The 26,673-nt window shown below is 35.9% G+C and overlaps 1 protein-coding gene and 1 long non-coding RNA gene across 6 annotated transcripts in view; one reads left to right on the top strand and one right to left on the bottom strand.

Annotated features, from left to right (window-relative positions):
* Nucleotides 1-26,673, top strand: part of LOC127516298 (Fc receptor-like protein 5) — a 237,800-nt gene that overhangs the window by 202,326 nt on the left and 8,801 nt on the right. The window contains exons 1-6 of one of the 4 annotated variants that reach the window (XM_051900801.1): nt 3,912-4,088; nt 13,400-13,444; nt 17,673-17,960; nt 19,031-19,285; nt 21,194-21,481; nt 24,782-25,120. In XM_051900801.1, the coding sequence (XP_051756761.1) occupies nt 4,061-4,088; nt 13,400-13,444; nt 17,673-17,960; nt 19,031-19,285; nt 21,194-21,481; nt 24,782-25,120 (1,243 nt within the window). In that variant the 5' untranslated portion in view covers nt 3,912-4,060. Of the gene's footprint in view, nt 1-3,911; nt 4,089-13,399; nt 13,445-17,672; nt 17,961-19,030; nt 19,286-21,193; nt 21,482-24,781; nt 25,121-26,673 lie in introns of those variants that run through there. The other 3 variants (XM_051900803.1, XM_051900802.1, XM_051900800.1) reach the window with 3 other exon arrangements.
* Nucleotides 1-26,673, bottom strand: part of LOC127516321 (uncharacterized) — a 251,302-nt gene that overhangs the window by 220,928 nt on the left and 3,701 nt on the right. The gene's annotated exons all lie outside the window — the stretch shown is intronic.

Below are 26,673 nucleotides of genomic sequence, written 5' to 3'. Positions count from 1 at the left end.
CTAAAAGCAGCTGTTCTTATATAGTGGGTTTAACTTTTCAGAGGCCACTGTTGTAAAAAATGAAAAATTCTTACAGCAAAACACATAATTTACAATTTCACGTGTTGCAGGGGCTTCGTTTAGCTCATCATTGAAGATGTATATTGTCATTTGTGCATTGTTAACTTTAGCTGCTTTAGTAAGAAAATGACAGAGAGCATCTTTAGTTTAAGAGTTGAACACAGCTGTGGTTTGACTTCTGTTTCTGCTTAACCATAGTACAGGAAACATTTATGCTTTTTCTGCATCTTTAGTTTCATAAACCTCAAAATGCTATCACAAAAGCAAAGATTCACAGAATGTCTGTGTAATTTTCATTGACTTCCCTTTTTTAGTAATCTTGTCTGTGTTCAGGAAGGCCTGGACAAAGCACCACTTCTCACTTCTAAACTACCCTCATTTTAGAAAGGAAATGAACATGTTTCAAATCTTGTTGTGGCCGATTACCAATGATCTATCCAATATGAATCAAAATCACGTTATCGACATTGTGTGACAATATGGGATTGAGCTCTGGTTAAGGAACTATGCGGATATTTAAGAGACACATACACGGAACAATTTAAGTGATGCACCAAACACAAATTCGGCACTGGAGCTGCGTCCCAATTGCCTGTGTGCACAAGCGTAGTGACGAACTTCCGTTGGCGCCAGAAGTCGGCATATCGGTTTCCGGTTTACTTGCGCGACGCTCAAAATGTCTGTTTTTACTTGATGTCTCCAGGATTTGCCTAAAATAAGCATCAGTGATGTTTATCGCATCGTTGATGCCTGGTCCCCTGCTCCCAACAAGCAAGCAGGACAAAGGATTTAAACTCTACATATCTAGCTATTTGCATAACTACGAGGGTAAGTGGTTTAATCTAATGTGGTGTGCCGTCAGATAGCGGCTAAGCTAGTTAGCGACGTGTTCATTTTTAGTGTAACGTTAGTATAGAAGCTATTTTTAAAGGCAGTCTGTTCGTTTTTTGGTGATAATTGTAATATCAATTGTATTAACTCCTCAGTTTCTAATAAAGATCAGGGCACTGACAAGAGTCCATGCAGACATGATGTAGATGCAATTAAAACAAATGTCTTTATTTATGCTCCAATAAACATTGTCTCAAAATGACTTCTTGTAAGTTTTCCTTCTTCACATACATGTATAAACAAAGTCCATATCTTGAAGACACAGCATATGATCATAGTCCATAAAGCTTTAGCTGTTAATTTAACTGGTCTTTTCTCTTTCATACTCATTTTCAACACTAGGCAAACTTTGCTTTGACTCAGTAACCCTATCAGAATTCGAACACTCTTCATTTTACATTTTGCAAACAATTGTGAAAAAAACATCACTCAGTCTTTTGCAACCAATGCACTGGAATTACGTTTTACCCCATTGTGTGCACACATACTTTCATATGGCCATTGTAATGTTGCAACAACAAACATATTCCAGTTGATCAGTCCTGGCAAGACGAGCGTACAGTGTAAATCCAGCAACAAATGCAGCAAGTGAGAAGAAAAAGTCCAAGCAAGTCCAAACGAATCCAACGATTAACGTAGAAATAATTTCCACGACGAATCCAGCCAGTGAAGCACAGTTTTTGACTGTGTAACAGCATGCAGACTGATGTAGATACAATTAAAACAAACGTCTTTATTTATACTCCAATAAACATTGTCATTGCACGCTACTCTCCTTATTTTGTGCAGCCAGCGCGCACGAAGGTTGGTGTCCTTCGGGAAGCGGTGGAAGCTCAAATGGCTGTTAAGGCCAATTCACACCGCACCGACAAACGCCAACAAACTCGTTTGTTGGATAGGTGTGATACCCCTGTTGGCGTTGGTCAATCCGTGCCATTCAGCAAAAGCACTGCTCGACTTCACCGACAGAGAGAGGTATAACTACCATGAGAGCAAAGCAGGTTTACCTTCAGTTTAGTTTCAAATTATGTTATGGGTCACATAAATAAAAAAGTTTGCACTAAAAAAAAAAAAAAAAAAAAAAAGTTTAAAAACCGGTGTATACCAACCGCAACGCAACAGGTTGCGATCAGATCAATGGCTATAGCGCTTCGGATTTCAGGTTAGTATTTTTATTTTGCCTCAATACTTTAATACAATGAATATATATATGATACTATATTATTAATATTATAAACTGGCCTGCCAATACTGCCATGACAGTTTTTTTCTCATAGAATTCTAAATCCAAAGGCCAACTTCTTCGTTGGCGTTTGTCAGTGCGGTGTGAATTGGCCTTTATACTGACCTGAAGCAGAGCAAAGTGGCACACAGCACAGCAGTGCTCCGTAGATCCACCCTCAGTTCTTTGAAACTTAGATGAGTCACGCACATTATATCTCTTTTTCCGTACAACAGCAGCACTCAATCTTGCTTGTTTACTATTGCAGATGAAGACAGGAAGTAAACCGGAAACCGGTATGCCGACTTCTGGCGCCAGCGGAAGTTCGTCACTACGCTTGTGCACGTAGCCAATTCGCTTGCTTATACTATGCCCTAAAAGTGTGTACTCTTTTTATGAAAAAAAAAAAAAAGTACATAATTTTGAGTGTGTAGCAAAAGAGTACACAACTTTGGGACATACTATCACGACATACAATTGCGTCTTTAATGGTTGCTCTCTGTCGCATACTGACCGTAAACTGGCCTGTCAATATTGTCACAGTTAAAATCCTCCACATTTCATTTCATTTTTTAAACAGGGTTTTAAAAAGCATGTGGTGTTAAAATAATATTTATTAAGAGATTGAAGTGCCTCGTAGTGAATGTTCACACCCACAGATCAATAAGTTACTCATGTTCATTTGTACATACGAGTTCATATTGAGGCTCTGATAGTTTGAATGTAGTAGTGAGAAGTGAAATATCCTATAATGAATTTCTTTGTTTACCTTAGTATTTCTATAGATACAATCACACTGGGCTTCAAATGTTGACAGATTACTGCAAAGTCTTCAAGGTGTAATATGGTGATGCATACAAAATCACTTTGGTGACAGCAAAGCAGTTGAATTTTGCCAGAATTTAATGACAGATACACTGGATTATTTGTTTATTCTATCAATCCTCATGTAAAACAAGCTTTAAACAAACAAGCTATTTCAAATTCATCCACTTTATTAGCAGCAAGGAACACAATCGTGCTGCTTGACTTTGCAGATCGCTGGTCAACGGGAGCGTATATGTTCCAGGGTCTGTTAACACACATTAAGTGAACTTTTTAAAAGGTCAGGACTCATTTTTCCAGGGCCCTGTCAACTTTTTTCTTTTTTTTTTTCTTTTTTTAACACAAAAAGTCATAGCTCCTCTATGTTAGGGTTAGTAGCTTTCATTACTCCAACCATTTGTTTAGGTCCATCAAGTCTAGGCCTGTTATATTGAGGGCCATACGGAGGTGCTGGGGAACAGAAAATGCCTTTGACGAGTTCCCAAAATAATAATGTCACATTGAGAAAATACAACTTGGTGACATTTTTTTTTTTTTTCAGGTGCCCACACTATAAAAAATAAACAAGTAATAAATACACACAAAAGAAAAAAAAAAAAAACTGGCAGCACTTTACAGTAAAAAAAAAAAAAAAAAAAAAAAAAGCAACATTTTAGGTTTTATGAAACTGAACTTAAATTTATGGTTAAAAAAATGATATATTTCATTAACTGATAATGTAGATAATGATGTAGAGAGGGCCTTACATGAGTAGACCTACATTAGATATCATGTGGTGATTTCAGTTAATCACTGTCTGTCTGTGGTGTGACTGTGAATGAACAAAATAACGCAGTGTGAGAACAGTCACCGTTAGAACTTCTCTAAAATAGGATTTTCAAGATGAACAGAGCTGTAACTACTTGATCACACTACATTAGTAGCTAAATATCTTAGAATGAATCTCTCTTTTCTTTCTCCCTGCGTTTCTGAGTAGAGTTTTGTCTCCTCCTCCCTCATCACTTCTTTCAAACACAGGAAGTGTCTGTTTTCACAACAGAAAACAGTCGATAATGTGACGGTATGGGGTCCAGTGCATTGCTTCTCATCTGTGAGTATTTGATCATATTCTATAATATCTTCTGTTTAGTTTTTTAATACATTGTTTCACCCTTTTTTAATACATTGTTTCAGTTATCTGTGTGATAATGCATGTGAAGATGTTAGCCCTGTATGCACATTTTCTGCTTGTTTTTGTTGTAATACTCTTTCTTCCTATTTCAAGTAGTTACTAGATGTATTTGTGTTAATATGAGTTAGTGTTGTGTGTTTCTGTATCTTTAAATAAACTCTCCATCAGAGGCTCAGAGAGCTTGAGAACAGCGATTGAACAGTTAGTCGGTGTTTCTGCAGACAGCATTTCCTCCATCACTTTGATCGCACCATTGGCCGTTTACTTTTGTGATATCAAAAATTTCATTCAGGACATCATATTTCCCCTCCTGACACATTCATCATTAATCTTTTAATTAATTTAAAAGCTTTGTTTGTATCACTTGATCCGACACATTCAATTTATTCTTCCATAATTTTAATTTATTCTTCCTTTCTTCTATTGATTTCTGCTCCAAGAAACTGGTACTGTCCAATAATTTGCATTTGGAGTGGCATTCTGCACTTTTCTTCTAATGAAGATTCTTCTAAAGCCACACTTCCTCTTCTTTAATGTGATTGCTGAAATCTCACTTGGTCCAGATAGCCTTGTTCTTCTGTAAGGTAGTATCTCTCTCTCTCTCTCTCTCTCTCACTTCTCACTTCCGGTGTGACTGAGCGTGAGTAGCGTGAGTGATGGTCGGAGTTTTGTGAGTGAGCCTTTTTTTCTTCTCTTTCCTTCTGCTTGGGTTACTGCTATCAAGTGTAGGTTTATTTATTTGTTTGGTTGGGCCGTGTGCTACCGTCTTTTTTGCGCGCAGCATGACGGCCCCACGGTCGCAGGTTTTAAATAAACTCACGCGGCGTCATGGTGTGAAAGTGGCGTCCGCGGTGAGCGTGGAGGATTGCTGTTTAGCTGTCGGAGAAGTTGTGGGGCATGAAAACATATCAGCCTCTAGAATGAACAGTGCCATTGTCATTTTTCTTAGCTCTGTTGAAAAAGCAAATGAGTTGGTTGAGACTGGAATAGTTGTTGACAATCTCTTTACTCCTGATCTCCCACTTTCCATGCCATCCAAAAAGGTGCTGCTGTCCAACGTTCCGCCTTTCATAAGTGATGAAACTTTGGTGAGAATTATGTCCCGATATGAATTTTAACAATCCTTTCTTACAAAAATGAATCACAATACAATTAATTTACAATATTACAAAAAGTGTGTAAAAGACAAATCTCCTTCAAAAACAGCACAAAGCTTCATTGCAACACCAAAACCTTCAAAGGTAACAAGATCGTCCATATATTTATAATAATTAAAATCAACCAATATTCTAGCCTTCACCATATTTAAAAACAGCACAACAATATTCTGCTCCACATTTCAGGCAATTCAGGTGACTGACCCCAACAATATGAATGATGAAAACAGATCGGTAAATTGTGAAATCTTAAATACTCAGTCTTGTAAATCCGTTACGAAGACGGACAAGAAAGTCAGCAAGCTTTGCAGCCTAATTTGTTCAGTGATGGCATTGAAATGGAGGCAGAGCAGAGTGAATTTAAAATCCCTTCTAAAAGGAAGAAATCTAGTGACCTTCAAGCTGTTAGAGCTAAGAAAGCAGACGTGGAAGATGTTTTTGGTGAGGACGGAATGAAAAGTGGCAGTGAGTCTTCTGATTCTAGCGTCAGTTTCTCTCAGAGTGACTTCACTGGTCGCAGTTATGAATTGGACGATATTAAGCTCTTTCTCAGAGCTACAAAAAATAAGAGAAGGGTGTGTGTTGATGAGTATTTTCCCGACACAAAACAGTTTGTGGACAAAACTAGGTCTTTTATGTCGGAGGGCTTGTTTACAAACAAGGAAGTATATCGTTAAAAAAAAAAAAAAAAAACTCACTTCTGACAATGCAAACGAAGTTAGCGAGAAAGCATAATAGCTTGGCTAGTGATGTGTGTGTGTGTGTGTGTGTGTGTGTGTGTGTGTGTGTGTGTGTGTGTGTGGAGTGCTGCTGTGTTTCTTCTCTCTTTCTTTTTCTTTAAACGTGAGTGAAGTGAATATTGCGATTTTTAATGTAAATGGGGCAAGAGAAATGAGAAAGAGCTGAAATATTTGAGGTAGTTAAACAGAAGAAGATAGATGTTGTTATGTTGCAAGAAACACACAGTGACTTAAAGAATGCTGCTGATCGATCAGGGGAGTGGGATGGAGTCTCTGTATTGAGTCATAACACCTCACTTAGCGGAGGGGTTGCCATCCTTTTTGGGAAAAGTTTCAGTCCACATTCTTACCAGGTTGAAGAAGTAGTCAAAGGTAGAGTTTTAAAAGTAAGAGCATTTTGTTTTTGTTTTTGTGTGTGTGTACATTCCAACTTCATCAGTAGAAAGAATGCTATTTTTAAATACTTTGTGTTCTGCTTTGCAAAAATGTTCTGTGGAAGAATATTTATTCTTGGGTGGCGATTTTAACTGTACGGTATCAAACTTGGATAGGAATCATGTTGAACCCTACTTGACCTTTCATAATCGGTTAATTCAGCTTGTTAAGATGCATGATTTATGTGATATTTGGAGACCGTTGTATGAGAAACAAAGACAGTATACCTGGACTCATATTCGTGACAGTGTGATTTCTCTGGCAAGATTAGATCGATTTTTATGTTTTTAAGCATCACTGTAATATTGTAAGAAGGGTTTATTTACCCCAGTGAGTTTCTCTGATCACAGTATGGTGCAGTGTTCTGTGTTTTTAATTTCCATTAAGACAAGGAGTGCATATTGGCAGTTGAATACCAATTTGTTAAGTGACAAGTATTTTAAAAATGCTTAAATTGTTTTGGGATGAGTTTAGAACCACAAGGAATTCCTTTAAATCCTTAAGACAGTGGTGGGATTTTGGGAAAGTCCAAATAAAACAATTCTGTTTACAATATACTCGAAACGTCACTAGGGATGCGTCTCTAAATATGAACATCTTGGAGGCTGACATTTTAAAACTTCAAGAATTGGCTGAGTCAACTGGTGCCCATAGTTTTTTGGATTCTTTATTAAGTAAAAGGACACAGTTGGCTGATTTACTGGGTGTTAAAACACGGGGGGCTCTGGTGAGGTGTTGGTTCCAGAGTGTGGACCAAATGGATGCTTCATCCAAGTTTTTCAATTCTTTTTCAATTTAGAGAAAAAGAATGGTCAGAGTAGGGCCATCCATGCCTTGCGCTCTGAGTCTGGAGGACTACTAACAAACCCTGCTGACATTCGTAAGAAAGCAGTTTGTTTTTATGAGAAATTGTATAAAAATGAACTTGGGGTGGATTACAGGAGTGACAGTGAATTTTTCAACGATTTGCCCCAGGTATCAGAAAAAGCCAATGCTGAGATCTCAGGCGCCTTGAGCACGGGGGAGCTATACAAAGCCCTCCAAGCAATGGTGTCTGGAAAAGCACCCGGAATCGACGGCCTGCCTGTTGACTTTTATAAGTCTTTCTGGTCAGAGTTGGGAGAGGACCTGCTGGAGGTGTTGAATGAAAGCCTGGCTGAAGGTCAGTTGCCAATGATCTGCTGTAGAGCAGTGTTAACCCTCCTGCTTAAGAAAGGTGACCTTACAGACGTTAAGTGTTGGCGACCCGTATCACTACTCTGTAGTGATTATAAACTGCTCTCTAAAAGCCTGGCTAATAGGCTAGCAGGAGTGATGGATGGTGTTATCTGTTACTGTGTTCCCAGTAGATCAATATTTGATAATATTTCATTGGTCCGTGATGTTTTAGAAGTCTCCAAGATGTTAGATTTAGATTGTGGGTTAATCTCTTTAGACCAGGAGAAAGCTTTTGACCGTGTCGAGCATTGTTATTTGTGGAGAGTTATAGAAGCTTTTGGGTTTTGTCAGAGTTTTAGTAATTATATTAAATTTCTTTCTAGTGACGTTGAGAGTATTCTTAAGGTGAACGGTGGTTTATGTGCTCCTTTTAAAGCTCAAAGAGGTGTTAGGCAGGGGTGTTCTTTGTCTGGTATGCTTTACTCTTTGGCTATAGAGCCTCTTTTACAACAAATTAGGGGCAAACTTCACTTTATATGTTTGCCAAACTGTAAAAGTAATTTTATTTTATCAGCATACGCAGATGATGTTATAATTATGATTAGCATGTAAAGTGACATTCAGGTTCTTTTAAATTTACTTAAAACTTTTAAAGGTCTGTCTTCTGCAAGTGTAAACTGGAGTAAAAGTGAAGCTTTATTATTGGGTAAATGGGCAGATGGGAAACCAAAACTTCCTGAAGGTTTAAGTTGGGTTAAATTTGGTTTTAAATATTTAGGAGTGTTTCTGGGTGACGAGTTAACAGTACAGAAAAATTAGGAAGGAGTCATTGAAAAGGTTAAAGGTCATCTGGACAAATGGAAATGCTTAGTGCCAAAGATGTCATATAGAGGGCATATTTTAATTATAAACAACTTGGTTGCATCTTCATTGTGGCACAAGTTTGCTTGTGTTGATCCTCCTCTATATCTGTTAACAAAAATTCAGTAATTCTTAGTAGATATTTTTTTTGGGGAAAAATTTCATTGGGTCCCACAGAATGTGTTATTTGCCAAAGGAGGAGGGTGGACACGGTTTAATACACCTTCAAAGTAGAATAGCAACCTTTCATTTGCAATTTGTACAAAGACTACTAGTTGGCTCAACTGATTTTAAATGGTGTGCTGCTGCGCATGTCATTTTACATAATCCTGGGAGTCTGGGTTTAGATAAGACTCTTTTTCTTATGGACCCAATGAAATTGAACACTTCTGGCCTGCCAGTGTTTTACAGAAATATTTTTAAGGTTTGGAGTCTTTTTGTTTTTAAACAAGCAGAAGGTCCACAGTCTCTTCACTGGCTTTTAGAGGAGCCCTTCCTTTGTGGAGCATGCCTGGATGTGTCTGCAAATGGACTTTTCCCAGGACTTAACAAGATGCTCATTGGTAGCAAAGTAATAACTTTGGGCCAGTTACTGGAAATATCAGGACTCGATTTCAAGAATGAAGAAGCGATTGCTCAACATTGGAGAATCAGGTCAACACGTGTAGTTGCACAGCTATTGATGAAATGGCGGGCAGCTCTTAAACCAACGGAAAAGACTTTGTTGACTGAGTATTGTGACGGTCTGTAAACCAAATCCTGAAGACTCTTTTCCTTGCTTGTTTTATTCAATGAACCTTGAAGGATTTTCTGGAATTTTTCTAGAAACTGTTGGATCCGTGTGTATAGACTTTTTTTCAAGCACTGGAAAGGCTTTGTATTGTGTGATTATTTTTTATAAAAATATGTTGAATATGAAAATTGATACTCCATGGTGCAATTTTTTTTAAGTTAAACGAGTGTAGAAAGCCTGAGTGGAGAGCACTATAAAAACCACCGTTGATCAAGAAGACGGGTGACTTCATTCTTCATGGCTCTGTTGCTGTCAATTCTTTTATTTCAATCTTAAATCCTGAAGTTAGTGCTGAATGTCCTTTTTGCAATGTAAGAGAAACCATCTTCCATGCTTTTGTGAACTGTAATAGATTAGAACCTTTGTTTTTGGTTTTAAGGAATATTTTTATTAGTTGTAATGAGACTTTTTCCATGGATTTATTTATTTTGGGTTTTAAATATGTGTTGAAAAACAGATCTGTTTGTCAATTACTGAACTTTGTTTTGGGCCAAGCAAAATTGGCTATTTATTTAAGTAGAAAAAAGAAAGTTGATCAAAATGTGGAGCAGAATATTGTTGTGCTGTTTTTAAATATGGTGAAGGCTAGAATATTGGTTGATTTTAATTATTATAAATATATGGACGATCTTGTTACCTTTGAAGGTATTTGGTGTTGCAATGAAGCTTTGTGCTGTTTTTGAAGGAGATTTGTCTTTTACACACTTTTTGTAATATTGTAAATTAATTGTATTGTGATTCATTTTTGTAATAAAGGATTGTTAAAATTCAAATCTCTCTCTCTCTCCTTCTCTCTCTCTCTCTCTCTCTCTATATATATATAGAGATATAGATAGATAGATAGATAGATAGATATAGATATATAGATATGTATACCAAGAAAAAGAAAAAAGTTCCAGAAAGTTCTAGAAAGTTTTAAAAGTGCTACTTATAAGCAGTAATGTTTGTTATATGTTTGTTCCAATTTTTTATCTGGGGTGTCCCTTTTTTTAACTTAGAGAAATTAGGGCCTTATTATTATTAAGCAAAAGGATACAGGAAATCTTTTATTTGAAAAATAGTCAAAAAGTTATAACCCTACTGAACACACAATTTCTAACACTTTTCATTCTCTCTGCTCTTCTTATAGAAAATGATTTGCAAAAAAAGTATTTGGCCACTTATTGTCAAACCAGTTTATCAAACCAAGTGGCATCAACCAACAAATGATGCTCGAGCTTTTCTCAGAACAAACTTCTCTTTTCTGTGACACTTTTCAGTTATTTTTAACCACTTGGTCTGAACTTCATTTTTAGTGGTTGTATGAAGTCGGTTCAGACGGGTGTCAAACAGAATAACCACAGGTTTCATGTTCCACCAGTGCTTGACAGTCAGACTTTTGTCTTTATATTAAACATATTTGTTCATTCATATTTTGAAAAGCTAATAAACTATTTTGAGAAATGTCTTGATTGAAAACTGTTTGTGTTATATTTATTTAAATGTTACTTGTTTTGATACATTGCAAATATATTGATACATTTTTAAATGTGGTTTAAGATCATTTTCACACCTAGTTTTTTTGAGCGCTCCAAGTGCTCTCGCCTCGGTTAGAAATAATTCATACGTCAACACAAATGTTTGAGCACCCCAAGCAATCCACACCCACATTAAAATAATGTGTTCTGAATATGGTTTGTTTTTGTGTCATTTTAGGGGGAACTGAGATCATCTATTGTGTTGACGTATGAGTTATTTCTAACCGAGGCGAGAGCACTTGGAGCGCTCAAATAAACTAGGTGTGAAAATGCTCTTAGGCCACATTTAAAATATATATAATTAAATCTGCAAAATATATCAAAACAAGTCTACTTTTGTGATTCGATTGAGTCCTTTTTTAAGTCCATTTACATTGTGAACATCAAAAGCATTGAGGTCACTTGCAGCTGCTTCTCTTTTTGGTTCACTTTACTGAACTGGGTTTGCTTCATTTAATCTGAGCTGTTCTATAAAAACACTCTCCTCTGGTTTCACAGACAAGGTTTAAGATAGTCCCAGACTTGTTTGAACTAAAAGCAACTTGCACCAACATATCTTAAAATATGTCAGTGTCATTGTTTTGTCTCAAGATGCATATGTGATTTTCTAAGGCACGTTTAAAAAAGCTACTTAAATGTCCTAATTGAAATAAGGGGTAATTCTGGCTTAATCTAAGCCCTGTCCGTGAAACCAGTGTCTAAGTGTCCAAATAATTTTTGCAGCCACTGTAAAGTCACAATGAATTTGATGGTGTCAAAGTCAAACAGGAAGTGATGTTGTGTGTCTCAAACACTTTGACCTAATTTGGTTTTGACTTCTGTAGCTTGTTTTGTTCCAGTGAAGAACCGGTGGTGTGAAATATTAATGTTAATATTTGCTTTTAACATGTATGTAAATGCATCATTCTATATACTTTTTTTATAGTGTCTTTCATGTTTGTTTGTTTTGTTTGTTTGTTTTTAAATGAGCAAACACAAACAGGGGAAGCAAACAGAATTATATAAAATTGATAAATAAAAATAGAAAAGCAAAATACAAGAAGAGGGAGCAAAACGCATATGAAACTTCAGAAACAAACAAAACAAGCGAAGGACTTCATTCTAGAAGCACTACTGAAACCACAGTCTGACATTACATTAGTTGATGAGAATAACATCATATGTTGAATGTTGTGAAGCTCAGTGGTTCAAACTGCTTCTCTGTTGTTGAGCATCAGTGAATCATCAGTGAATCGACTCTCGTATCAGTTCATGAGTCCTGTGAAGTCATTGTGTGTGGTGATGTTAAATGCTGGAGAATAAACCATCAGTTCTCACCTGGATGAGCATCAGAACTAGGCCTGGGCATTAAAACGGTATCGATATTTATCGACGGTACGTCTTATTCGATAACGATAGAAAAAATGTTCGATAAACTCTCGCTATAGTTTCACTTAAATGCATTAAAATGTAAACAGACATGAATTTCGGTTGCATGAACAACTCTCAAGCTCGCTCCGTCCCTTGCTGTGGAGTTCAGTTGTGAGATCAGAACAGACACATGAAAATGAGTGCTGTACCTGCCGGCGACGAGGAGATTGTGAATACAAAAGGACATGTCAGCTCGTCTGATGCAGTTTCATGGTTTCCTTACGTCTTACAGTTGATCTGCTTCAAAGTTCGTCTTGAGAGAGCAGTTGTCATGTCGGTATGAACAGCTGCACAAACAGTGTTTTTAACCACACAGTATCTTTATTTCTGTGTTACAAATATTCAAATTATCACAGAAGTACCGAGAGAAAAGTTTATAGTTCAGATATAAATACTAGTGTCTGTTATCGATCAAAATAGAGCAAATCAGCTTTTGAAAGAAACTTGAAGCGCTGAAAATGACGCATTAATCGATTACATTGTTTCACCACCAGGTGGCGATAAGTGACTGTTAAAAATGTATTTGACGTTGAATCTTCATTCAACAGATTCTTTCAAATACACTGATTCATCCAGTAATGAAACAAGAGTATTTATGGGCGTCATTGAATCATACATCCAAACAGATTTTTTTTTTAAATAATTAATTCAAATATATTTAAATTTTTAAAAAAGACTGCAGCATTTAATATTTTGTCAGAACCTCTAGTAAATTACGTTATTTCGTTTAGTTGACATTCAGAATTGTGATCTCGGTTTGAAACAAACAAACAAAAAAAAATCTCAATTTATCCAGAATTGTGCAGCTCTAAGTTTCTTTAACACTTATTTATTTAATCTTCATATGAAATATAAGAAAGATTTGTTTACATTTTATTTAGTTTTGTTTAAAAATTATTTGTTGTTTGCCTTAATTAAAAATGCATTGGTTAAATTCAAACATTTTTTTCTACTAAATTTTTTTTAATAATTATCGATACCGATCAATATGAAACATTATATCGTGATAATTTTTTTTTAGCAGTATCGCCCAGCCCTAATCAGAACAGAAAAACACTTTCAGTTCATGTAGAATAAACTCTAGACATGTTTCAGTGTGTGATTTACATTGTGTTGAGGTGATGGAAATGCTTCATATCTTTGTTTCTTCTGCTTGTAGTGCTGATGTCCTTCATCCACTCTGGACTCAATCAATATGCTGAAGGTACTGTGCAGTACTACAGAAAATTGGATTTTTGTTAAACTAATGTGAATTGTGTTATAGTTGTTTACTTGTCTACATGGATACATCAAGACAATTGTTCTCCCTCTTTGCTGATGTTTTGCACATTTCACAGAATCATCTGACTGTAGTTCCTTATGCTGCAAAAAACATTACAGAAATCTGATATTTATTCAATCAATCAAACAGTCTTGCAGTTGTAAAGTAGTTCAGTCAGACATTGATTTCAAAAGATCATAATCCACTGTATAAAACAGAAATGAGTTCTGCACAGTGAGAGTTTTGTTCAAGTCTCTGAGGTGCTGCAGTTGTAATGTTCACTGTAATCAATGACTGTGTCATTAAGATCTTGTGCACCAACTCTGCTTAGCTTTATTCATTCAGTATGGTTTGGTTTGAAGGGCTGGGAGAGATAAAGGCTTGAGAACAGACACTAGAAGTTCCCAATTTCTTTTCAGATCTTTTAAAACATTCTGACTGTAAACAGCACCATCTACTGGTCAGAACAGGTAGAAAAAAATAATACAAAGGAGAGACTGGATAAATATATCAGTTTCGTTTAGTTTTTATCAATACTTTCATACATTTTTGATGTAATTATTACAATTTACAAGCAAACTAGATTTTTAATTTAATAGCGTTTTTCTCCTAAGGATGTTTTGAGTTCATGACCGTGATCTTGATACTGCAATGCTTTTCAATATTTACTTCTATGTTTATCAGTAAAACCTGTAGTGAAGGTGACGCCAGATCAGCCTGTGTTCAGAGGAGAGACAGTCACTCTCACATGTGACTTACAGGGAGGACGAAACACTGAGTGGACATACAGCTGGTTTAAAGATAGAAACCCTTATCCATACACAACAACAACAACAGCAGAGTTCAGTTTCACAGCTGAAGTGTCTCACAGTGGTGAATACAGCTGTAGAGGAGAGAGATCACACTCACAGACAGACATCAGTGCTGCTGTTACACTGACTGTATCAGATGAGTGTTCATATTCAGATCTGTTTAATGATCATTTAAAATTAATATTTCAATACTTATCCACATCTGTTGCTATAAGAGGACTAAAGAAATTCACTTTTAGTCATTATTCTGTTACTGCACACATCTTGTGTTGCGTGTTTTGTGGAGGTTCTGGTTTATTATAAAATCATGTAAATTGTGATTTTCTGTGTTATGGGCATCTCAATCGTTCATATTTACTTTAGTCACTGTCACTATGGATAACGGTTATAGTCACAATATGGTGAGAATAGAAAAGGACTTGAGCGAGAGAGTTCAATACAGATGAGTTTTGTACTGAAGTCAGAGAGAATGACGTGACTTACAGATAATTGTTGTTGTAGTCGAGACCACAAACTGAGACCAAGACCAGGATGTGTTCCCAGATAACAAATTTTTGTTCTTAGAATTTTTGTTTTGTTCTAAGGTTTTCCAAACATTCTGTTTTGGTTTTGGAAACATTCAAATGTCCAGTTTCCTTAATTTTGAATGTCATTTAAATGTTTGATGTTCCTGGAACATTATTTCAACTTTTTTTTTTAAATTTTTTTTTATTTTTATTAACAACTCAACATTCTTCAGAGTAAAGTCCTCCTCGAAAACTTTACTAATTAATACAATGGAGAACGTTATAGTAACGTGATGCACAGCAAAATCCTCAGTGTTAAATGAACATCGATGTCTATATGAGGCCAAGAGTGTCAAAGTAACACTGAAGCAACTGCAGTTAATGAGATAATTAAGTGATTAAAGTTTGACTGTATTTCTGTCATTCATCAGAAGTACTAACAGAGGTTTAGATGTTGAAGATTTCATTTAAATGTGTTTGCTTTAGTCGGGCCCTTGACTTTTGTTAGTTTATTTGTCTTTCATCAGTAACTGTCACACTGATCTCTGTTCATTAAACACGGGGGATTTTGCTGTAACATCCAACATTAAGCCATTGTTTAAAACCCCTTTCATGCATGGAGTCCATTAGAGTGGACAGATATTTGGAAGCCATTTTGAACCATTTAAGTTGTTGTACCATGTCCCAACCACCAAGTGGTGAACCCCCAAAGCATTAATTACATTTAAATATTGTCTTTGTATCTCTTTGTTGTTTTGAGATATTGCATCATACATTCAAAATAGCGAAGAGAAGAGGAGATGCACCAAGTACCTCAGGAATAAGTGTTAAATCCTTTTATTCTTAGAAAGACAGGTACAAAACTGTTTTTCAGCGAAATAAGATTTTATCCAGATTTTAAACATATTTTTTTCTTGTACATTTTTTTTTTTCTGTGACCGAAAATACATCTGTCCACTCCGAACGTTATGTGCCAAAGGGTATATTGTGCCGATTGGGCCTATATTTAGATTCTGCCTTATTTTGTATGTTTTAGTTAAAATTATTATATAATTTACACTTGAATAGGTTTAATAAAAAACAATTTTAAATAGTCTTCAGATTTTATAATTTATTTCAGTACTTACAGTATTTATTTATTAGATCATATAAAAGTGTACATTTTTAAATGAATAATACCTATTTTATTAATAGTTTTATTGGTGGAAGAAGGTAAATTAAATAAGTATAATACTGGTTTTAATTGTTTTAAATAAAAGTTGGCCATTTTTAAATTAATAAAATGAGTTTCAGACATAGATTGCTGTTTTTCCCCCTTTCTATTGTTGTTGTTATTTAATGTTCTTATGTGTATTCATACCATTTGCTCTTAGTAAATGTTGTTGTTGTTGTTTTTTTGTTTTGTTTTGTTTTTTCAGACCAAACAATGAGTTCTGTTGAATCACTTTTTATACCGCTGATGTGTGGTATCCACTGCAGTGGACAGATATGTAACTCCCTCAAAATAAAATATATTGAAAAAAAAAGTTTTGGCACTTTCACTTGTTTAAAAATAAAAACAAACATTAAAAAATATTACTTTTTGAATTAATAATTCATGCATGAAAGGCTTAAGCCAAAAAGTTAGTGATCGTTCATTTTTAATACACGTTTGAAGAATGTTGTTCAAAGAATGTTTTCTGCCAACATTATGAGAACATTCATCAAATACTAATGACAATATGTGTCGATTTCATGAACATCGTTTTGAAAGTGTTTAAACACTAATACCTGCATAACCTTTAGATAAAAGAGAAAAGTTAGGAACAATAACTTTGGGACAGGCTACAAAACTTTCCCACTTTCCAAGGATGTTCTTTTAAAACAGCAAACACAACATTATTCATTTGAAGTTAGTTTTCATTCTAAATGTTTAAAGGATGTTCCAAGAATGTTGTTCTAAGAACGTTTTCTCCCAACATTATGGGGACATTTAAAAAAACTAAAAAAAATGATGTATAAATAACATTTCTGTGCTAAACTTTTCAGAACATAATTAAAGACCAGATAACATTGAACAAACATTCTGTTAACATTACTGGAAGAACATTTGTTCATAACTTTGAGAGAACTTTGCAGGAACGTTATAACAAGTGGTTCAAGAGAACGTTTCCTGTTGAGACCAAGATAAGACCAAGGCTTAGAGGGGTTGAAACCGAGTGAAGCAAGGCTAGACCTGCACACCTCAAATTCATCTAAAAGATCCACATATAATGCCTGAGAAATGTCTTATATATAATCAACAAATACAATTAGAATAATAAGACACTATAGAGCAGTTACCAATAAAATGAAATCACTAACAACAAAATAAATCTTTGCACTGCAGATGTGGCACAGAAGTTGCATCTGAATTGCTACAATTACAACTGCATAAATATGTGTATCTGTAGGTGAGTGGCAGCAAATCACTTAATGAGTGAATCACAGAATCATTTATTCAACCTGTTTGTTCAAAGCAGCTGATTCATTCAGTAATGAAACACAGTTGCTCCGAAACACACAACAGTTCTGCTGTGGATTTGTTTGGAACTTTTTCCTTTGCCAAAATAGCAAAAAAAAAACCTTTTGTTTAAATGTAAGTCTCTTAAATGTAAATTCTTGTTTATTGAAGGTTTTGTATTAAATCAATATCACGTTTGCAATACAATCATACTCATGTGCATGTTACTGGTAAAAACAAGAGCAAAACAGAGCAATTATTACAAATATGGCATAAAATAAAGTATAAACTGCATAGCTTTCCAAAACATTTAAAAATATTATCTCTGAAAGAGCTGTTTGACTCACATATGTTTTTGTGTTTCTTCACAGATTTACCCACATCTACGCTGACTGTGACACCAGACAGATCTGTGTTCACTGGAGAGACAGTCAATCTGAAGTGTGAGATAAACTCTGATCACAGTGACTGGAGATATGAGTGGTATAAAGACAGTTCAAAGTTACAGAAGTCTGAGCGTTACACTCAAAATGGAGACACTCTCAGTATTGTTGAAGCTGATAAGTCTGATCAGGATCAGTACTGGTGTAGAGGACTGAGAGATGGAAGACCAAACTCATCACAATCAAGCTCTGTTTATCTCTCTGTGTCTGTGAAGGGTGAGTTGAACATCATTGTCCTCATAAACTCTCTTTAATCACACAACCAGTTAAGAGTCTTTCACTCTCAGGTGTTATATTCACACTGATGATACGGTTCTCTCTCCTCTTTTGAAGGGTTAATTCTGTTTAATTCTCTCACAGATGATTTGTTCTTGTTCACAACAGTTTGAGCAAGACAAAGCTGAATGCAGGGGTCTTCAAACCTGTTTTAAAAGTTAAAGAACTTGAACACCATCATAAAAACACTGCGCTCCTGCATGTGTGCTGTACAACAGTGAAACATTAAACAACTAAAGGAAGCTAGAATACTTCCAAAAACATATTTGTTTATTTAATTAATTTATTGTTGCCTGCACTTACTGGAAATCTTTGCACAAATGCAGCTGTGCTTTGAACAGCCAATCTTGTTGTCATTTTTCTTTTTCATTTTCGTTACAGTCCATCTCCCTTCTGAGGGCTTGATTCTGTTTAATTAGTGGTTCTTATCTACAAGGCAAAGCATCACTATTGTTCTCTTGAATACTAGTTATTTTTCTTCATCTGATTAAAACTTTGGCGCTCTACTCGTCCCGCACTTTGTCATCGACCCATAAATGAGGCGTCAAATCATGTGGATTATTGAGGAGAGGTGTGTGTGCTGTATCTTTTATAAGCGATTGGGTGTACGATGTTCACACAGAGGGCAAAAAAATGGGTGAAAAACTTTGCATTATGACAAACTTTGACAGGTCATATCTTGGTTTGAAGGGCTGGGAGAGATAAAGGCTTGAGAACAGACACTAGAAGTTCCCAATTTCTTTTCAGATCTTTTAAAACATTCTGACTGTAAACAACACCATCTACTGGTCAGAACAGGTAGAAAAATAATACAAAGGACAGACTGGATAAATATATCAGTTTCGTTTAGTTTTTACCAATACTTTCATACATTTTTGATGTAATTATTACAATTTACAAGCAAACTAGATTTTTAATTGAATAGCATTTTTCTCCTAAGGATGATTTGAGTTCATGACCGTGATCTTGATACTGCAATGCTTTTCAATATTTACTTCTATGTTTATCAGTAAAACCTGTAGTGAAGGTGACGCCAGATCAGCGTGTGTTCAGAGGAGAGACAGTCACTCTCACATGTGACTTACAGGGAGGAGGAAACATTCAGTGGACATACAGCTGGTTTAAAGATGGAAACCCTTATTATACAACAACAACAGAGTTCAGTTTCACAGCTGAAGTGTCTCACAGTGGTGAATACAGCTGTAGAGGAGAGAGATCAGACTCACAGACAGACATCAGTGCTGCTGTTACACTGACTGTATCAGGTGAGTGTTCATATTCAGATCTGTTTAATGATCACTTAAAATTTATATTTCAATACTTATCCACATCTGTTGCTATAAGAGGACTGAAGAAATTCACTTTTAGTCATTATTCTGTCACTGCACACTGTTGCGTGTTTTGTGGAGGTTCTGGTTTATTATAAAATCATGTAAATTGTGATTTTCTGTGTTATGGGCATCTCAATCTTTCATATTTACTTTAGTCACTGTCACTATGGATAACGGTTATAGTCACAATATGGTGAGAATAGAAAAGGACTTGAGCGAGAGAGTTCAATACAGATGAGTTTTGTACTGAAGTCAGAGAGAATGACGTGACTTACAGATAATTGTTGTTGTAGTCGAGACCACAAACTGAGACCAAGACCAGAATGTGTTCCCAGATAACAAATATTTGTTCTTAGAATTTTTGTTTTGTTCTAAGAAGGTTTTCCAAACGTTCTGATTTGGTTTTGGAAACATTCAAATGTCCAGTTTCCTTAATTTTGAATGTCATTTAAATGTTTGATGTTCCTGGAACATTATTTCAACTTTTTTATTTATTTTTTTTTTTTTTTTATAACAACTCAACATTCTTCACAGTAAAGTCCTCCTCGAAAACTTTACTAACTAATACAATGGAGAATGTCATAGTGACGTGATGCACAGCAAAATCCTCAGTGTTAAATGAACATCGATGTCTATATGAGGCCAAGAGTGTCAAAGTAACACTGAAGCAACTGCAGTTAATGAGATAATTAAGTGATTAAAGTTTGACTGTATTTCTGTCATTCATCAGAAGTACTAACAGAGGTTTAGATGTTGAAGATTTCATTTAAATGTGTTTGCTTTAGTCGGGCCCTTGATTTTTGTTAGTTTATTTGTCTTTCATCAGTAACTGTCACACTGATCTCTGTTCATTAAACACGGGGGATTTTGCTGTAACATCCAACATTAAGCCATTGTTTAAAACCCCTTTCATGCATGGAGTCCACTAGAGTGGACAGATATTTGGAAGCCATTTTGAACCATTTAAGTTGTTGTACCATGTCCCCATTTAAATATTGTCTTTGTATCTCTTTGTTGTTTTGAGATATTGCATCATACATTCAAAATAGCGAAGAGAAGAGGAGATGCACCAAGTACCTCAGGAATAAGTGTTAAATCCTTTTATTCTTAGAAAGACAGGTACAAAACTGTTTTCCAGTGAAATAAGATTTTATCCAGATTTTAATCATATTTTTTTCTTGTACATTTTTTTTTTTTCTGTGACCGAAAATACATCTGTCCACTCCGAACGTTATGTGCCAAAGGGTATATTGTGCCGATTGGGCCTATATTTAAATTCCGCCTTATTTTGTATGTTTTAGTTAAAATTATTATATAATTTACACTTGAATAGGTTTAATAAAAAACAATTTTAAATAGTCTTCAGATTTTATAATTTACTTCAGTGCTACAATTACAACTGCATAAATGTGTGTATCTGTAGGTGAGTGGCAGCAAATCACTTAATGAGTGAATCACAGAATCATTTATTCAACCTGTTTGTTCAAAGCAGCTGATTCATTCAGTAATGAAACACAGTTGCTCTGAAGCGCACAACAGTTCTGCTGTGGATTTGTTTGGAACTTTTTCCTTTGCTGAAATAGCAAAAAAAAACTTCTGTTTAAATGTAAGTCTCTTAAATGTAAATTCTTGTTTATTGAAGGTTTTGTATTAAATCAATATCGTGTTTGCAATACAATCATACTCATGCACATGTTACTGGTAAAAACAAGAGCAAAACAGAGCAAATATTACAAATATGGCATAAAATAAAGTATAAACTGCATAGCTTTCCAAAATATATAAAAATATTATCTCTGAAAGAGCTGTTTGACTCACATATGTTTTTGTGTTTCTTCACAGATTTACCCACATCTACACTGACTGTGACACCAGACAGATCTGTGTTCACTGGAGAGACAGTCAATCTGAAGTGTGAGATAAACTCTGATCACAGTGACTGGAGATATGAGTGGAACAAAGACAGTTCAATGTTACAGAGGTCTGAGCGTTACACTGTAAACAGAGACACTCTCAGTATTGTTGAAGCTGTTAAGTCTGATCAGGGTCAGTACTGGTGTAGAGGACTGAGAGATGGAAGACCAAACTCATCACAATCAAGATCTGTTTATCTCTCTGTGTATGTGACGGGTGAGTTGAACATCATTGTCCTCCTAAACTCTCTTTAATCACACAACCAGTCAAGAGTCTTTCACTCTCAGGTGTTACATTCACACTGATGATACAGTTCTCTCTCCTCTTTTGAAGGGTTAATTCTGTTTAATTCTCTCACAGATGATTTGTTCTTGTTCACAACAGTTTGAGCAAGACAGAGCTGAATGCAGGGGTCTTCAAACCTGTTTTAAAAGTTAAAGAACTTGAACACCATCATAAAAACACTGCGCTCCTGCATGTGTGCTGTACAACAGTGAAACATTAAACAACTAAAGGAAGCTAGAATACTTCCAAAAACATATTTGTTTATTTAATTAATTTATTGTTGCCTGCACTTACTGGAAATCTTTGCACAAATGCAGCTGTGCTTTGAACAGCCAATCTTGTTGTCATTTTTCTTCCTGACTGAGCGTTACAGTCCATCTCCCTTCTGAGGGCTTGATTCTGTTTAATTAGTGGTTCTTATCTACAAGGCAAAGCATCACTATTGTTCTCTTGAATACTAGTTATTTCACTATACTCTACTCGTCCCGCACTTTGTCATCGACCCATGAATGAGGCGTCAAATCATGTGGATTATTGAGGAGAGGTGTGTGTGCTGTATCTTTTATAAGCGATCGGGTGTACGATGTTCACACAGAGGGCAAAAAAATGGGTGAAAAACTTTGCATTATGACGAACTTTGACAGGTCATATCTCAGCAAGGATTTCGTAGAAACGTGGGTTACCACATTTGAAGAGGCTGACAGGCTCTGTAAAAACATACCTCGCAATGGTGTATAAGTTGTACCCATGAGGCGTAAGAGCCACCCGAAAATGCCCCATTGACATACTGGTGAAGGGACGGCCCTTGAAACAGAGATTGTGCACACATGTTTTTCCTACTATGGTAAATGGCATAGAAATTTTATGTTGAACATAACTCTGGATCACAGTGTCATAGATACAAGGGGGCGGGCTCATTTTGCACAGGCTATCAAGCCATGCCCTAGCAACCACATAGAGCACCCTAGCAACAAGTTTCATAGACTTCCATTCAAAGAGATCAAAGGAATATCTTTGGATTGAAGTGTCATAGAATCATGAGGGTGAGCTCGTTTGACTCGGGGCAGCAAACAGCCAATCACCAATCACCTTCAACACTTCCTAGCCATGCCCTAGTAACCATTGACGAGCACCCTAGCAACCCAAAGAGGGATATCTTTAAATCCGAATGTCATAGAGACATGGGGTTTGGTTTATATCATTCATACTGACAAGCAGCCTTAGGAGTATCATCACTTGCAGCCGCTTCCTAGCAACCAAACAGAGTACCCTAGCAACCGTTCAGCAATACCTGTATCTCTGCATCAGAATATCGCTGAGAGACGGAGGTTTGGCTCTTTTGAATCATGCTAGCAAACAGGACTTCCAACATGCTACACAAACTAGCAGTGAATAGCTACATGCTAATAACCATTAGCTAAGTGTTAAAGCATGCTAATAACATGCTAAGAATTCTACAAAAACTCCATAGTAACCAACTGTGACAACTACCAACAGCCTAGCAAGACCATAGAAACCACCCAAAACACCATAGCAACACTCCAGCAACCACCCAGAACACCCAAGCAACCACTTAGCAATGCCCTAGCAAGCACCCAGAATATGTTAGCAACTGCCTAGCAACCATCAGAATACCTTAGCAACCGACTAGCAAAGCTTTAGAAACCATCTAGAACACCATAGCAACACCCTAGCAACTATCTGATTACCTTAGCAACCACCCACAACACACAAGCAACCGCCTAGCAACCACCTTAAGTACCTTAGCAACTGCCTAGCAACACCCCAGCAACCACCAGAAACACCCTAGCCAACCACCCTGAGTACATTAGAAACTGCCTAGCAACCACCATAGCAACCACCCAGGTTACCTTAGCAACCACCCAGAACACCCTAGCAACCACCTAGCAACACCATAGCAACTGCCTAGCAACCACACAGAACACCTTAGCAACCACACAGCAACACCCTAGCAACCACCCAAAACACCCTATAAGCAGCCAATAAGTAGTGACATGACATAACTTCATAGCCACGCCCACCGTATAACAAAAATAGCAAGCCATATCTCAGCACCAGAATATTGTAGATTTTTTTTTTTTTGACTCAGACTGGCAAGCAGTCTTTAAATATCACCCCATAAACTGTATAAACACACCCTAGAAACATTTTAGAGTAACCTAACAACTGTACAAACACATAAATAACCCATATCTCAGCACCAGTTTTAAGTGTAATCTTAAAAACACAACACTCATGAAGTGCTGATAAAACAGAGACACGACAGATAAAGATGTCTGTCTGACGCATGTGAACACAGACCTGAACAACAGCTAAAAACACTTCTGTGTTAATGGTCACTAATTACACTTCAATTCCATTCAATAACATTAAACATCTTTTTATTGCTGCTTCGACTTACTGAAATCTTTGAGTTTTTATACAAATGCAGCTTTGTGTTACTTTTCAGATGATCCTGTCATCGTTTGTCTCTGATTATGACTGAAAGTTCATCAACTGTCTATCATTAGACATTAGAATTAAGATTTATTTCATCCAACACTCAGTTTCAACATTAGCTCACCTGAAAATAAACATTCTGTCCTCATTTAATCTCCCTCATGTCCTCCAAATCTGTATGTTTTTCTTTAGAACGTTTTTTAATAATGTGCTGATTGCTATTATAATGGGTAAGATTCTGAGCTTTCAGAGTTCAAAAAGAAAACAAAAGCACAATAAATGAATCATAAAATAAGTCCAGTGACTCTATATGACAGAAATCATGAAGATAATTTTAGTCTCCATCATCCTGTCCAGAGACACAGTTTAGAAACAAAACATGCAGCCTCTGTTTACTGACAGTTTACAGACATCTCTGATCACTGATATTCTGCAGAAAGAGAAAGAAAAGAGAAAAAAGGCTGTCACTGTCTAAACTCTTCACATTATGACCAGAAGGAGAGAAAGTTCAGACTGTCCAGTTATTTCAGCAGACATACTGGATCATTTTACTGAGTATTACAGAAGAAAATAAACTTCAGATGTTTGAAGAAAAAAAAAAAAAGAAAAAAACACTCATCAAAAACAAAGGAGCAGGTTAACTTTACCTTTACTATTGGAAATAAAGTCATTTTATACAGAATCCAGATTTTAAAGTTCTCAAGTGAAATTTGCATGAAACCATTTAGTTGATAAAAAACAAAATATGAACACATTTGTGTTTCTTCTCAGATTCACCCACATCTACACTGACTGTGACACCAGACAGATCTGTATTCACTGGAGAGACAGTCAATCTGAAGTGTGTGATAGAGACTTACAGTTACTGGAGATGGAGAAATGGTCTGACACATGAGTGGGGAGACTGGACACATGAGTGGAGATATGAGTGGTATAAAGGCAGCAGATCCAGTGTGAAGTTACAGACGTCTGAGCGTTACACTGTAAACGGAGACACTCTCAGTATTGTTGGAGCTGTTACATCTGATCAGGGTCAGTACTGGTGTAGAGGACAGAGAGATGGAAGACCAAACTCATCACAATCAAGCTCTGTTTCTCTCTCTGTGAAGGGTGAGTTGAACATCATTGTCCTCCTAAATTCTCTCTACTATGATCACACATCCAATCGAGAGACTGTGGTTTTGTTCAGAATGGAAACTATTTTACAGCTTACCGAATTCAGCATATTATACTGTATTATACCTATTTTTTAATATGTGAAACAGATCATATTATGCCAAAATGATTCAGATTATCACATGACCTCATCACATTGCAAGTTTAATTTAGTACTCTTTGTTACTGTCTTAAAATATATAAATATTGTACAACCTGCAGTTGTGTGAATACAAAAGAATAAACATGCAGACTAGATATGAATATCAGTGTTTCATTTAGTTTTTACCAATAATTACAAATATTTTGATGTAATTAATACAAAAATAAAATGTCTTGCATAGAAAACAGATGTTTTGTCTGCATTATGTGCACATTGAAGCTCCAACAGCAATATTATTTTGCTGATAATTTCAGCCTTATGTGTGTGATATTTTTAGCTATATTTTAAGTGTTTTAGGAGAAATGTAAGGTTCAAGTCTGAAAATCACAATTAACTTCAGCGTTCAAAATAGATGACCACTTTCCTTCTGATCTTATTATTCTTTCATTTATCTGCATACAGAATTGTGATTGCTTAGTCCTTTTTGCAAATATTTAACCTTTTAACCAGTAACAGTAAAGTGACAGAAGCACAGACTGTTCCAGAAAGCAGGATTAATTTACCGTCCCATAAACCCTGAACTGTGTTGATTAACCTAAACCTTTCTCACTCGTGGTTATCGGTTCCAGAATTCCCGCTGGGAGTAAGTTCAGTCAACTCAGAGCTCATGTTGAACACACAAAGACATTCTCGATCTCAACAGAGCACCAAATCCTGGAATCAGCTGTGTCTCATTTTGAAAGTCATTTTCATTTCAGTAAACTGACCACTACAATCCAAATAAGGAAGCAATTTACACTTCACTAGGAATAATTTTATAATGGTTACTGTCCTGAAATAAGACATCCTTATGCAGCCGACAAACGCATCCTCCACAGGACGCAGCCTTCGAAATGAGACACATCTCCATGGAAACGGACGCTAAGAAGCAGCGTGTCGTACTTCTCTTTTCAATCTGCAATTTACATCCTTAGTGCAGATTGTTGCCTGGTGGTTGTGCAATCATTATATTTTTTATTACTGATTAAACTATATTATATTACTGTGCACACAAATGATATTGTTTTTGATGTTTTCAATAAATTAAAAAAGAAAAATTTACTGAACTAAAAAAAACAGTCTGTGGTTGCAAAGATAATATGGCTGAATAAGGTTTTTTTAAAATTTAGCCTTCTTGCTTCAACATTTGTTGATATTTATAATTTTAATAAAAAAAGCTAAAAAGTTGAGATTATCCGCTTAATTATCCGTAAACTTACCTCAAGTCTGTCACAAAACCTGCTTAATGCTCTGAACTATAACTAATATTCCCTGAACTTACCCAAAACTTTAGCATTATTCTTTGAAAGCACTGGAATTTCCTTCTCAAATTCTAGACTATATTTTTGCTATTCTGTTTCTTGTC

Source organism: Ctenopharyngodon idella, chromosome 7, assembly GCF_019924925.1.
Source record: "Ctenopharyngodon idella isolate HZGC_01 chromosome 7, HZGC01, whole genome shotgun sequence".
Taxonomy (NCBI): domain Eukaryota; kingdom Metazoa; phylum Chordata; class Actinopteri; order Cypriniformes; family Xenocyprididae; genus Ctenopharyngodon; species Ctenopharyngodon idella.
Note: the sequence above shows the minus strand (reverse complement) of the source record. Positions and strands in the feature narration are given on the sequence as shown.